Source organism: Myxine glutinosa, chromosome 11 (genome assembly GCF_964187855.1).
Source record: "Myxine glutinosa chromosome 11, kmMyxGlut1.1, whole genome shotgun sequence".
NCBI classification, from domain to species: domain Eukaryota; kingdom Metazoa; phylum Chordata; class Myxini; order Myxiniformes; family Myxinidae; genus Myxine; species Myxine glutinosa.
The window spans coordinates 10,355,955-10,370,013 of NC_136271.1; the positions used below are offsets into that span (position 1 = coordinate 10,355,955).

Genomic DNA, 14,059 nt, shown 5'->3' on the forward strand with positions numbered 1-14,059 from the left:
CTGGGGTTAGCCTTGCGGTCCCCATGACAATCTTCTCCATTTTTCCTTATTTTCTGCATCTCTCCTTGTTAACCCCCTTGCCCGCATTTCTTCTTCCACCATCTTTAGCCAAGTCTTTCTCGGTCTTCCCCGTCCTCGACTTCCTTCTACATTAATTTCCATCACTCTTCTCAACCAGTCACTTTCATCCTTCCTCAACACATGACCAAACCATCTCAACCTGTTCCTCTTCACAGCATCAATCACAGGCAATATTCCCATCATCTTTCGCAATTCATCATTTGCCTTCCTCTCTCAACGATACTCCGCACATCCATCGAACCATTCGCATTTCCACCCTTTCCAGCCTTCGTTGCTGCTCTACGTTCATTACCCATGTCTCGCTCCCATAAATCATAACACTTCTCACACATGCAGCATACACCTTTCCCTTCAGCTTCAGCGACTCTCCTCCTCATCAGCACGCCACTCAGTTCCCGAAACGTCTTCCATGCACATCTCACTCGAGCAACCGTTGCCGAGTCTGATCCACCTTCTCCATTCAGCATGTCTCCGAGGTAGCAAAATGTTTTCACACCTTCCAGCTTCACGCCGTCTCCAAGAGACAACTCAATATTTCCTCCATCTGCAGCTCCCTCTATGCACACCTTACATTTGAGTGTAGCTGCCACACTGGTAAATGACCCTCTCAGACCACTACATTTTTAAAGAACCCAATCAGCGCACATTTTACATTGAATGGAGTTCACTCCGACACCCTTCCTGCACACAGCACACGGCCACTTCCCAGTTCTTTCCACCTCACCACATGCTTTACCACTTGCCATCACCTTCATCTTTCCGATATTCACCTTCAGACCTTTTGTCTCCATACATTCCTTCCACTTGTTCATCTTTTCCTTCAGTCCATCCATACTTTCTGCAATCAACACCAGATCATCTGCATACAACAACTCCCACGGTAAACCCTCCTTTACGTTCTGAGCCAGCACCTCCATCACAGCTACAAATAGTGGTGGACTTAGTACAGACCCCTGATGCACTCCCACCTTCACCTCAAACTCACCACTGTTCCCGTCCTTCGTCCTTACAGCTGTGCGCGCTCTTTTGTACATTGCCATCACGACTCTGATCAACCATTCCTCCACTCCTAACTTCCTCAATGCCCATGTCAATACTTTGCGTGGAACCCTATCGAATGCTTTCTCCAGATCAACAAACCCAAAAAACAACTTCTTCCTCTTCTCCATGTACTTCTCCTGCAACTGCCTCACAATGAAAAGCGCATCTGTCGTTCCTCTTCCTGGCATAAATCCAAACTGCATTTCGTCGATCTTCACTTTCTTTCTTATCCTCCTCTCCAACACCCTTTCCAATACCTTCATTCCATGCTCCAATAACTTTATCGCTCGGTACGAGCCACACTCCAGAGGGTCACCTTTCCCCTTGTATAGAGGGACGAGGGTACTCAGTTCCCAATCCACTGGAATGCGGCCTTCTTTCACCACCAGATTACAGATCTCTGTCATTCTCTTCACACCCCAACTTTCTGCTGCCTTCAACATATCTCCCACAACTCCCGTCGGCCCTCCCGCTTTTCCACTCTTCATTGCTTTTATCGCTTCCTCAACTTCCTTCTCAGTTATCTTCTCTGCCGGTCCTAAAACCGGGTTACTGTCTATGTTGCCATCCCATGCATTCTCTGTATTCAACAGCATTTCCATATATTTTTTCCATCTTCCTTTAATTCCATCTGGGTCGACAACGATTTGTCCCACTTCATCCTTCAAGCAATTCACCCCCATCACATCACACCTCTCTTTCGCTATGTGCTTTGCAATCCTGAATACTGCTTTCTGACCCTTTTCCGAATCCAAGCGTTCTCCGAACATTTTCCTACATGCCTCCTGCGCCTTTGCTACCTTTCTTTGCAGCCTTCCTGGCTGCCTTATAACTTTCATGCTCTGCTGTTTCTGCTCCCGTACCCTTCGCCTTCTACCACTCCTTGAACTTCTTCCTCTTCTCGTCAATCCTCTTTCCAACTTCATCATCCCACCACCATGTTTCCGAGTGCCTCGGTGGTCCTGTTGTCCATCCACATACCTCACCAACGGCTCCCAACAGACTAGCTTTCATTGACATCCAACCACTTTCAAGCTCAACCACATCATCCTCTACCCTACTCAGCCTCTCTTTTAATGCCTCCCTTACTGTCACCTCTTTCAACCTCCACACCTTCTTTCTCGGTTGGTACTTCACCCGCCGAGCTCTCCTCACACCTTTCACCCTTATGTCGCAGACAACCAAGTGGTGCTGTGAAACAGCCTCCTCCCCCGGGATCACCTTTGTGTCCCGGAGGTGCCCTCTATCTCGCCTACGCACCATCAGGTAGTCAACGGTTGTCGTCGACCCACCTGACGTGTATGTAACAAGCTTATTATCCTCTTTCTGGAACTGAGTATTACAAATCAGCTCCATCAGCAAACTCCAAAATCCTTTCACCTTCTCCATTTCTCACACCATATCCGTAACCCCCATGAACTCCATCAAAACCATCCATACTCCTTCCCACATGTCCATTTAGGTCTCCTCCCACCACATCAACTTCCTCATCTTTCACGTTTTCCATCAGCTTCTCTATCGCACACCAGAACTTGCCCTTCTCTTCATCGCTTCGACCAACCTGCGGAGCATATCCCGAGATGACGTTCACCAAGAGCTTTCCAATCATCATTTTCACCATCATCAACCTATCACTCACTCTAGTCACACTCACCACACTGTCTACAAACTCCTCAGAAAACAGGACACCACAAGACCAGTGGCAAAGATTTAAAAAAAAACACCCATATTATATTCACCAATTGGGGTCATGTTGATCCTATGCAGCATGTCCGGATGTAATCGGCTCAGAACTGTACAAACATGCCCACACTGGTCCGTGAATTATAGTAAGGAGACATTACAACAAATTCCCAGACTCTGTGGCATTATGGGTGCAGTGTCCACTCAGATCCGAGTATGTTGACAGTTTAATTCCGTCCCTGACTTAATCATACCAACGATAATATAAATGCAAAGTGCGGCTACCTCGCTTTATGCTCAACATTTAAAGGATCGAGCATGGCTAAACCCTTTGGGTTGGAACCATATAGTGGGGCGTCGGGGGAGATATCTCCTTATTTATCAGGCTGAATGCGGAGAGAAAGGCAACATCATAAAGAATGCACCCAGAGTGCTCCAGAAAGTTACACTACATGACCAAAAGTACGCGGACACCCCTTCTAATTAGTGGATTTGGCTATTTCAGCCACACCCATTGGCTGACAGGTATATATAATCATGCACACAGCCATGCAATCTCCATGGACAAGCATTGGCAGTAGAATGGGCCGTACTGAAGAGCTCAGTGACTTTCAACGTGGCACCGTCATAGGATGCCACCTTTCCAACAAATCAGTTCGTCAAATTTCTGCCCTGCTAGAGCTGCCCCGGTCAACTGGAAGTTATGCGATTCTGAAGTGGACACGTCTAGGAGCAAAAAAAGCTCAGCCGCAATGTGGTAGGCTACACAAGCTCACAGAACGGGACCGCAGTGCTGAAGCATGTAAAAATCGTCTGTCCTCGGTTGCAGCACTCACTACAGAGTTCCAAACTGCCTCTTGAAGAAACGTCAGCAGAACAACTGTTCGTCGGGAGCTTCATGAAATGGGTTTCCATGGCCGAGCAGCCGCACACAAGCCTAAGATCACCATGCGCAATGTGAAGCGTTGGCTGGAGTGGTGTAAAGCTCGCCGCCATTTGACTCTGGAGCAGTGGAACCATTCTCTGGAGCGATGAATCACGCGTCACCATCTGGCAGTCCGATGCACATATCTGGGTTTGGCGGATGCCAGGAGAACTCTACCTGCCCGAATGCATCGTGCCAACTGTAAAGTTTGGTGGAGGGGGAATAATGGTCTGGGGCTGTTTTTCATGGTTCATGCCAATGAACCCCTTAGTTCTAGTGAAGGGAAATCTTAATGCTACAGCATACAATGACATTCTAGACGATTGTGTGCTTCCAACTTTGTGGCAACAGTTTGGGGAAGGCCCTTTCCTGTTTCAGCATGACAATGCCCCCGTGCACAAAGTGAGGTCCATAGAGAAATGGTTTGTCGAGATCGGTATGGAAGAACTTGACTGGCCTGCACAGAGCCCTGAACTCAACCCCATCGCACACCTTTGGGATGAATTGGAACGCCGACTGCGAGCCAGGCCTAATCGCCCAACATCAGTGCCCGACCTCACTAATGCTCATGGCTGAATGGAAGCAAATGCCCGCAGCAATGTTCCAACATCTAATGGAAACTATTCCCAGAAGAGTGTAGGCTGTTATAGCAACAAAGGGGGGGGGGGAACAACAACTCCATATTCATTCCCATGATTTTGGAATGAGATGTGTGATGTTTAGGTGTCCACATACTTTTGGTCATGTAGTGTATGTCACTTTCCCAAAACTGAGGCTGTTTGTCCGGAGTAACGTGTCATCTCATGTATTTGCAAGATTTGTGTTGCAGCTCTTCAATGAGCCTGGGACAATTAAAAATAATCGTTTTCACATCTTTCATATTATAAACATCTCATATGCTCAAGCTAAACAAGTTGTTCTACAAAAATAAAAAACTGACAAGTCTGACATGTTACTCTATATTAAAAATCACGATCGTTTTAGTAATTCAGTAGGGTTGAATTACGGTACAAGATGAACAAATCACCATTTAGTAATTTACCTTCAAATCTCGCTTCTTGGGCTTTTCATGACTTGCTTTGGAAAACTTTGCATTTTTCACCTCTTCAACTGCATCAAACAGTTTATCAACAAACTTTGGTGTGGATTCGTCAAGGAATGCCTGCAGCTGGTCTAGAGGGAGAAAAGTAGGCTGAGGGCACAATTTTAAAAAACTTGAACAGCACTCGGTGGAGAGCATACCTCTGCCAGGTGGACAGTTTACGTTTTGTTTCCCAAAGTAGACAAGAAAATCACAATACAGAATCACATTGAATAAAAATCAACCGTGCACAACTTTGAGATATCTTGCTATGTATCGGTTTTGGCCCAATCTCTTCCAATGGTGAAGAATCACTTTTTTAAAAAATCTTGTATCCGGATCGAAATCCAAATCTTCACCTCGTCATTGTCACATATGCTACCTCTCTGCCAAATTTTGTTCAAATCCGTTCTCAACTTTTTGAAATATTTTGTTCACAAACAAACAGACAGAGACAGACAGAGGTGAAAACATAAGGCCCCTGTCACACATAGGCGGATATTTTGGCGAATACTGGCGATCAAGATTTTTCGGCGACTACTGGCGATTTCGGGCGGTCAAATATGCTCAGGCGGCAGTATGGCGACTGGAGGCGGCCACATTGCGACGACGCCCCGAGTGGGATGGCGACTGTTGAAGATCGACGACGACTGCATTGCGGATGCACGGCAGCAGCGTGGCGACAGTCTGGCGGCTAGATTACGACCGATGGCGGATCGTGGCGACTGCATTGGGCCCGGATGGCGGTTTACTCCGACGTCCGCAAGACTGCAATAAGACCGCCGGCGATTGGAGACGATTCACACATGATGATTGTGTGATCACACACAATCATTGACACATGATTCACACATCAAGAGGCGATGTCTACACCGAACCTGCCACCAGCTGACGATGACGATGACTCTGGCAGTCAGGATTATTGACACATTAGTGATTACTTGTGGATATTTGTGCTATTGGATACTTGTGCTGTGCTATTGGATACTTGTGCTATGAACATTGTGATTCATTATTGGATACTTGTGCTATGAACAAATTTGTATTTAATATGAACAAATAAATTTGTTTGTATTAAATATAAATTTCAAAAATCACTTTCGTCCTCGCTACAGGCACTCATCAGACGGCTAAAGCTACCGTTACAGTGTTTCTATTTTGTATTTTTTTTTTTTTAATCTTTATTTCTCTATTTTACATTTCACTTTATTAATTTCAATGATGTATGACATGAAGCATAAAGATGTTTGATGCACAATAAGAAAGTTAATAAAGATGTATCATTGTAATGTAATAATCAAACTTTTCTGCAGGGAGAGAGAATGGAAATAAAGTCCAACAAATTATTTCCACTGGTCCCAAGTCCCATAAATAAAGTTTCCAAAGGACCAAAGTCCCAAAAATAAAGTTCCCAAAAGTCCCAAGTTCAAACAATAAAGCCATATCCTTGTCGGCACCACAGGACCTCACTCCACGGAGACCCTCACACCATCCTGTCTTGCCATGGAATGGAGCTCAGCATGAGCCAGCAGTAGATCATTCGCAGCAATATCTTGGTCCAGTGCTGCCAAGTCATTCAGAAGGACCAGCTTCATCCTATGTTCATCATCCATGATAGATGTTGGTAGAGAGACCCTTGGTAGACCTTGACCATAGAACATACTGCAGTGAGCTGAAATGTCCACCCCTATTTATACCTGGCCAGAAAATCGTGGTATGTCGTAATGCAGTCGCCAGGCAGTCGTAGCTCTGTCGCCAATGGCCGTAACTCGGCCGCCACTAGTCCTACTGCTGTCGTCGTCAGTCTCCCATAGCCGCAGGGGAGACGTGACAGTTTTTCTGTACTCGATATGCAGCCGCAACAGTGTCGGCCCGTAGTCGGGAAGATACCGCAGGAAGGCCGTATGGCATTCGCATCTCTGCCGTGCTAGCTGGTGGGGCGATGCTGGGGCGATTGCGGAAGACTATGAGCGACTGGGTTGCGACCGCTTTACGGTCTTATTACGGATACCGACGACAGCATGGCAGTTCCATCACGACAGCATGGCGGATTTTTTTTGAGGACGACTGAGCGCGCCGTTTTTAAACATTTAAAAATATATTTGGCCCCTTTGCGGCTCTTGCAGACTGCAGCCGACCTGGGGAGGATAACCACGACTACAGAAGACCGTCCATTACGGTTTCATTACGATTGTCGGCGGGTGGTGGCGATTTTTCCAGTCGCCAGTAGTCGCCGACAAATCCGCCTATGTGTGACTTAGGCTTAACCTCCATCCATCCACCTTTGGTGGCGGAGGTATACAATTTGCCATTTGAGTCATTTCAAATTTAAAATTGAGATACAGCATTTCATTTTGCTTGTACTTGGAAAGGATTATAGTTTAAACAATTTGAGGCCCATGGGCTACAACTACTGTTCTTGCCTAACACATTTACTATTCATATGCGCGAACGCACACTTTCAGGACAAAATAAATATTGCTGGACTCAGCAGAAAGAAACAAAGTTTAATACAGTACTTTGTGGAAACCCAGATCTTGCATTTTATTAAGCAAATGTTAAACAGTTTCTGGCTTCCCTGAAAAATGGACAATCTATACATGTGCTAGTTTATTTGATGTTTTAAATTAATAATCTAAACATCAAGTTCATCCTGAAATGCACACAGCACAACGTGCATAACATCATCAGAGGAGGAAAAATGTTTAGCCACAATATATATATATTTTTTCTTTTTTTGTATACAAGATCAAGGCTCGTGTAAGAGCTAACATGAATCCCCAAAAAAAAAAAACGTACACACAAAACGTACAATAAAGGGAGCGGGAGACCAGATGGGGAGAGAGAGGGAAGCAAACAAGTACAACAGCAGAGAACAGGGACATTGGAAGATCTGTGGGAGGGATAGGGCTTGGGACTTAGGTCTGTGGAAGGCAAGGGAAGGCGGGGGGGGGGGGGGGGGTAGGGAGAAGGGGGGTAAATATATATATATATATATATATATATATATATATATGTATACCATACATACATACATATATATACACTATATATAAAACACTGACATAAATGGTCTTACCTTCCGTCTTGTGCCTGTCCATGCCTTTCCCTACACAATTCAACGCTGCTGTTACCACAGTTTGCTCTGAAAAGCCCAAAACCTTTTTCACCGTCACTTCCACCCATGGTTTCAATTCTTCAAGGTCCTTTTTTGTGAGCAAAGCCATAATGAAAGGTCAGCTGCAAGGCATTGCAACGGTTGACAAAATCATGAGAGCAAGTTGTTTGGAAAAGTTTTCAAAGACTGAAAATGACGAGGAGGTTGGGATGAGGAAGTACAAGGGCATGGGAATGGGAATGGGAAAAGACTTGATAATTCTCTCAAATCTATCAGTATTAGATTTATCATTCTAATCAATAGCCAATCCAATTTGATACAAACCATGTCCTTGATTGACTTTTGGGTTACGCCAGTGAGGCATCCTACTTCAAATTGATTCTTGGTAGTCTATGTCATCATACTAAAATACGCAATTTTGTGTCTGTCTGACTGCGAGACATTCGGTCGTTACTTATCCAAAATCGACCAAACTTGCAAGGACGTAGGGTCACGTGACGGAGGTTGTAATGCCTTAAATTCCCTCTCTCTCCAAGGGGGCTGTCCTCCTTGGACCAACTCCATATTAAGGCATACAAATCGTAACACAACGTGGGGCACACCTACCTGAAGTAAAGAATTATTATAGCCACAAACTATTTAGTCAATTCCGTAGAACGTAAGATTGCTTTTTTAAACAGTCGCTACCGTTGTTTAACACTAGACAGATATAAATTGAGGAAACCAGATGTCGTTAAGGCATTCAATGCTTATCACATCAATCGCCTCAACTAGCTAGGCCTCTAGGTAGGCTGCAATGGACTTTCACTAATAAAGGTGCTTAAATGAGTTTAAAATATAAAATAACTCATACTTAGGACATGCACTTACTGTGTACAGTGTTGAAGCTCGTGGAGGAACTAAACACCTGTCCTAACATCAACCATAGCGCAATAGCAACACTTAACAAGCGTTACGCCTAGGTCCCCCGTCGGTGAAGTGATGTGAGTTGACAAAGTGGAAGACGCAGAAAACATGCTATATGATATGATATTTCGCTCACAAGGTTCAGACATACATGGCGGCGGCCATCTTGGATTTTGATGTGGCGACCCAATTTTCAATAGCGTTCTTCCTTAATGTGCCTAGATACACCCACACACCAGATTAGAAGTTGGTACTTCGCTTATTTTTCAAGATATTCCACTCACAAGGGTCAGACATACATGGCGGCGGCCATCTTGGATTTGGACGTGGCGACCCAATCTACAATAGCTGTCTTCCTTATGCCGAGATACAGCCACACACCAGATTAGAAGTTGGTACTTCGCTTATTTTTCAAGATATTCATCTCACAAGGTTCAGACATACATGGCATCAGACATACATGGCGGCAGCCATCTTGGATTTTGACGTGGGTTGCACCCACACAACAAATTCGAATGCGGTCCTTCGCTTATGCACGCACGCACGCCCGCACGCACGCCTGCACACACGGACGGAGGGGAAAACCATAGTCCCCCTTTCGCTGCGACGGGGGACAAAAAGCAGACTAGGCTCCTGCACATCGTATACATTTCCTCACCAAGGTGTTCGTAAAGCACCTGGACAAAGGAAATTCATCAGCATTTGTTTTTGCATAAAATTTATATCAATCAGCAGGAGAGCAATGATAACGAGCTCCAAGTGACGTTGGAACAGGAAGATACACTGAGAATTTCAAACGTTGTCTTCGAATTGTGCAGTGGGTGGCACGAGATAGATCATTCACTCTCAAATTGGGCAAGGCTTTGAATAATGAACCCTCGGACACGTACAAGCGAATACAGGCGTCGATGGATGAGAACATGCATGCATGGAACTGGTTGATGACGTCGGACATGGCATTTTTAGCCGTTTCTTTTCTCTACAGGAGTGAGGCTCATGGAAGAGCAAGGTTGAATCGGCAGTGGAGTCGTGGGGAGGGACAATCGGCAAGGGAATAAACCAACAAGCAAGGAATAAAGAGAGAGGGGGAGAGAAACACAAAAATCAGTAAGTAAGAGGATTGTGTTAAGGGTTAATGCAGGTCATAAAGATGACGGGTCAGCATTGGGGACATGGCCGTGCACTGTTTGCTTGAAGCCCTGGTGGGAAGAGTGATAAAGAACAGCCTTGGGAAGGCTATTCCATCGATCAGATAAGTGACGAATAAAAGGGTTGAGGTGTGCAGCAAGCATGGCTTAGGCAAGTGCAACTTGTAGGGGGTCGGGTCCCTGGAAGGACACATGCATCCCAAAATTGCTGGGGAGGGTAGGAGGGTCGGGTCTGTGGAATAACACATGCATCCCGAAGTTTCTGGGGAGGGTCGGGTCTGTGGAATAACACATGCATCCCAAAATTACAGGGGAGGGTTGGAGGGTCGGGTCTGTGGAAGAACACGTGCATCCCAAAATTACAGGGGAGGGTTGGAGGGTCGGGTCTGTGGAAGAACACATGCATCGTGAAGTTGCTGGGGAGGGTCGGAGGACTGAGAGTGCAGAAGGAGCAATATTGTAGAAGAAACAGTCAAAAGCAGAGAGACCACCAACCTGCCTGCGATGTGAAAGCAACACACCTTGTGCTTTGTCCTCGTCATGGAAGATTTAAATAATAGGTAAAGCTTTACATTCCACAGAATTTGATGATCATGACCATAAAAGTCAATTAAAATATATATATATATATATATATTGTTAGCGGTTTTGAGAACCCACACTTGTAAATATAACATCATTAAAGGTTAAAGGTTGCACCCCATAGATAGGCCACAAGCAACACGTAGGTCACCATAGGACATCAGTTATTTCATAGTATGTGTTTAGATAAGGCCATTCCCAATAGTTGCATCTGCGCTGCGTAAAACAAATAAGAGTAGGCCCCTCGTCCATTTTGCAGCCTCCCTCCAAGCGACGCCATTAAGCGCTCTTCAGTCTGTACCCCATCGCCCCTCCCAGTTTGTTACGCTCCTTGGCCAGCAGCCTTCGCTGCCCTTGGGCTCGCTCAACCCAGCCCAACAGCCACGAGGTAAAACCCGGAAAGGGGGCGGAACGCAAGGATAGAGGTGCGGCCACGTCAAGCAGCCATCAAGGCGGAGCCGTTAAGCCATCACCAGCCAATCAGGGCTAAGGTGAGATCGCCTGACAGGGCGTGGTTGGGGCTTCGTGAGTGTTCGCTGGCTTGGCTTATAAAAGCACGGACAAAAAGCCTTAATAAGGACTGACAGAGGGAGCTTGTGCTGGAAAGGCCTCGAGAGAACTTATCGTGGTTGAGAGGACTTGAGGGGGCGAGCGCGTTGTTGAGACGACTCGTGCCAAGAGAGAGTGGAGAGGAGATGGTAAAAGGACTCGTTGGAGAGCGCGCTAAAGAACGGCGTTACAACATATTGCAAGGACTCGCGTTATGAGCCTTGATTGAGGCAGCTGCTTTGGAAGGACGTGTGTGAAAAGCGCTTCGTATAACCGCCAGTTTACCGACCTTCCCCTGTATAATTGTCCGCTCGCGCCTACGCTACGCGGAGAGCTGTCTGCAGTCCACCATCATCGCCTGGTACAGGTCGAGGACCGGAGCCGGACCGGAGCCTGAACGCCATCGCCGGACCTTCCACCCTACCTTCGTCATCCCCGTGTGAGTGAATCTGAAAGTGATCGGGCCCGTGTCCAGGGAATAGAATAAGACTGTTATTAAGGCTGCCCTGTGTACTTTTTCTTCCTCTTCTTTCTTATACATTCTTTCGTTTCCTCTTCCAATTGTACAGAGTGTAAATAAATTACCTTGTTCTTCCTGGTTTCTTCTCAATCCGATCGTCCATCATTTCTCAATTGGGTAAGCGTGGCACGATTAGGAACCGCTTAGAATCGGGTCTAGTACCTGTTAACGGCCCGAATCGCGGCTCGCTTCGCTCGGCGTGTCCACCAACGCCGTGGTTCGGGCGGGAGTTATTTCCTTGCTTCACGGTCGGTGTTAGTACTTAGGTAATAGGACCAAATTCGACCAACAACCCTATTTAACACCGACCGGAAGGAACGTGATAACTTCGGGATCGCGTCGGCCAGATCAAAGACAAGGGGATTAACCCCCTCTTGATAAGAGGGGAGCCGACGTCAGAGATCCACAACAATATATATATATATATATATATATCGTCCAAAGAACACCTTTGTGGAAATACAAAGAACATAGAGGTCAGCATTCAATTTGATTAATCATGGTGTTCTGCAAGGTTATAAAATATATCATTTCGTATGCAGCATGTTAATGTTGGTTGCATCATTGCTGGAAACGCAGCTGTGTCGCCGATGCAGTGCCCCCCGTTACCAGTAAGCTGGTAGAGTCATTGTGCCGACCTGGTGTTATGACAGGCTGAGACAACCCACCTGGTGCTATTTAACGGCTTAAACTGGCATCAAACTCCCCTGAGATCTATAGCCAGACACCTTAACCGTTACACCAACACCAGGCTCTACAAAATAAATAATTCGTGCAAACATCTGCGTAGTTAGCACATGGAGCAATAAAAACTCCCCTTCCATAATGATCAATGTGGGAACAACTCATGGATGGAGCCTGGAGGGGAATTCGGATTTGCTTCAATATTTATTAATTAATTGATATGTAATAAGGCAATAACTGATACTGAAGATCCATACGGTTCGGCACACGAAACATGATACCAAACGCGTAAAGATACAAAATATAAACACCATCCGATGCCGAAAGCGAGAAAACACATCAGAGATCTCAACAAGAGTCAATTATAGCGAAGAATTAAAAATGATATCCGAACGTTACAAGGAAGAAACCGACTCAGGCCTAGCAATGCCCAAACCAACATGTCACGATTTCCTTCAGAAGGGAAGCACGAAGGTGCTGAGAATAACGTCTACTTTAAAAAAAACGTGCTAAAGACGCATCACACTTCGGAAATATCGTCGGTGAAGGTAAAAATATCCACATTTTTACCTCGTTCTCTCTCAGGAGCCACAACGTCCCAAATACGTCCGCGTTCCGTCACGTGACCACCTTGGACAGGATGTGGTAATCTTTTTACAAGTTTCCCATAAATTCGTGCACTATTTTTACACCCAGAATCGATTATATCTTGTCATTTCTGACAACTTTTCTATAAATTAATAACGCGGCAAAAAATTATTAACGGAGAAATTACGAATATAAATTAGCTCCTTCCGATGAAAAACAGCCAATAATAGAGCAGCGATACATCATGTGACCATATAGGCCAATGAGCGGCCTTACCGGCTAATGCTTAAGGTTTGGGACTTAGGTTTGATGTGAAAAACGATTATGGGCAACTTGTAAAAATTTACTCAGGATGTGAGGCGAGTGAGGAACATCGAAAAAAATTCTCCTTTCGGTGTTTTATTAATGTGCTAAAGAAATACATTTACACAAAATCTTCCCTTCAATATTCCCCTGAGTTAAACTCATTGTAATTTAATATTTACACAAAATCTTCCCTTCAATATTCCCCTGAGTTAAACTCATTGTAATTTAATAATTCTCGTGCAACGATGTTTCTTCCACAGAAAGCCCGCGTTTTCCGATTCTGTAAACCTCGACCCATCGACCTATTCAGTTATTTAGAACGTGGCTTCAAGCAAGAGATTACACTACTGACTAATTCAACACAATACTTTATATTACTAATGTCGAGAGCGATATACTTAACCTGTTTTCTTTCAGTAAATTTAAACATTGACCAGAAGGAGAGGCTGGGGTGTATCACAGAAGTCGTGACTTTGAGGCTATGGTTCGCCATTTTTATTTGTGTTAACTCTTACGTTCGTTGTTATATTCATTTACTGTTTCATAACGTGGAACCGAGTTCTCTCAACACTCGACGTATCTACCTCAATTTTGGAAAAATATCGTAATCCAATGACCAAGTTTTCTTGTTCTCATATTTTTGTTCGAATATTCTTTTCAGCATCGTCACTGAGCCCCGGGAAGCTTTTAACTGCAGTTCGTTTGTATTCATTTTCTCAGGGATGGTTTTAAGATTTTCGTGAGGTTCTTCTTCATCTTCCAGTTGTTCCAATTATCACTGGTACATTTACGGTTCTCTTCAGCTTCCAGGATCTTTTAGTTTTAACCTCATTTTTGAGGTCTTAGT

The 14,059-nt window shown here is 45.1% G+C and overlaps 1 protein-coding gene across 7 annotated transcripts in view; it reads right to left on the bottom strand.

The window, feature by feature from the left end:
• Positions 1–12,963, bottom strand: part of PRPF3 (pre-mRNA processing factor 3) — a 73,979-nt gene extending 61,016 nt beyond the window's left edge. For 5 of the 7 annotated variants that reach the window (XR_013624893.1, XR_013624892.1, XM_068130154.2 and 2 more), the window contains exons 1-3: positions 12,889–12,963; positions 7,891–8,051; positions 4,773–4,903 (exon numbers count right to left, since the gene is read on the bottom strand). Coding sequence is in view for 3 of the 7 variants with exons in the window: in XM_068130154.2 (XP_067986255.1) it covers positions 4,773–4,903; positions 7,891–8,038 (279 nt within the window). In the remaining 4 variants the exon portion in view is untranslated. The remainder of the gene's footprint in view (positions 1–4,772; positions 4,904–7,890; positions 8,052–12,888) is intronic. The other 2 variants (XM_078786384.1, XM_068130155.2) reach the window with 1 other exon arrangement.
• Between the last annotated feature and the right edge of the window lie 1,096 nt (positions 12,964–14,059).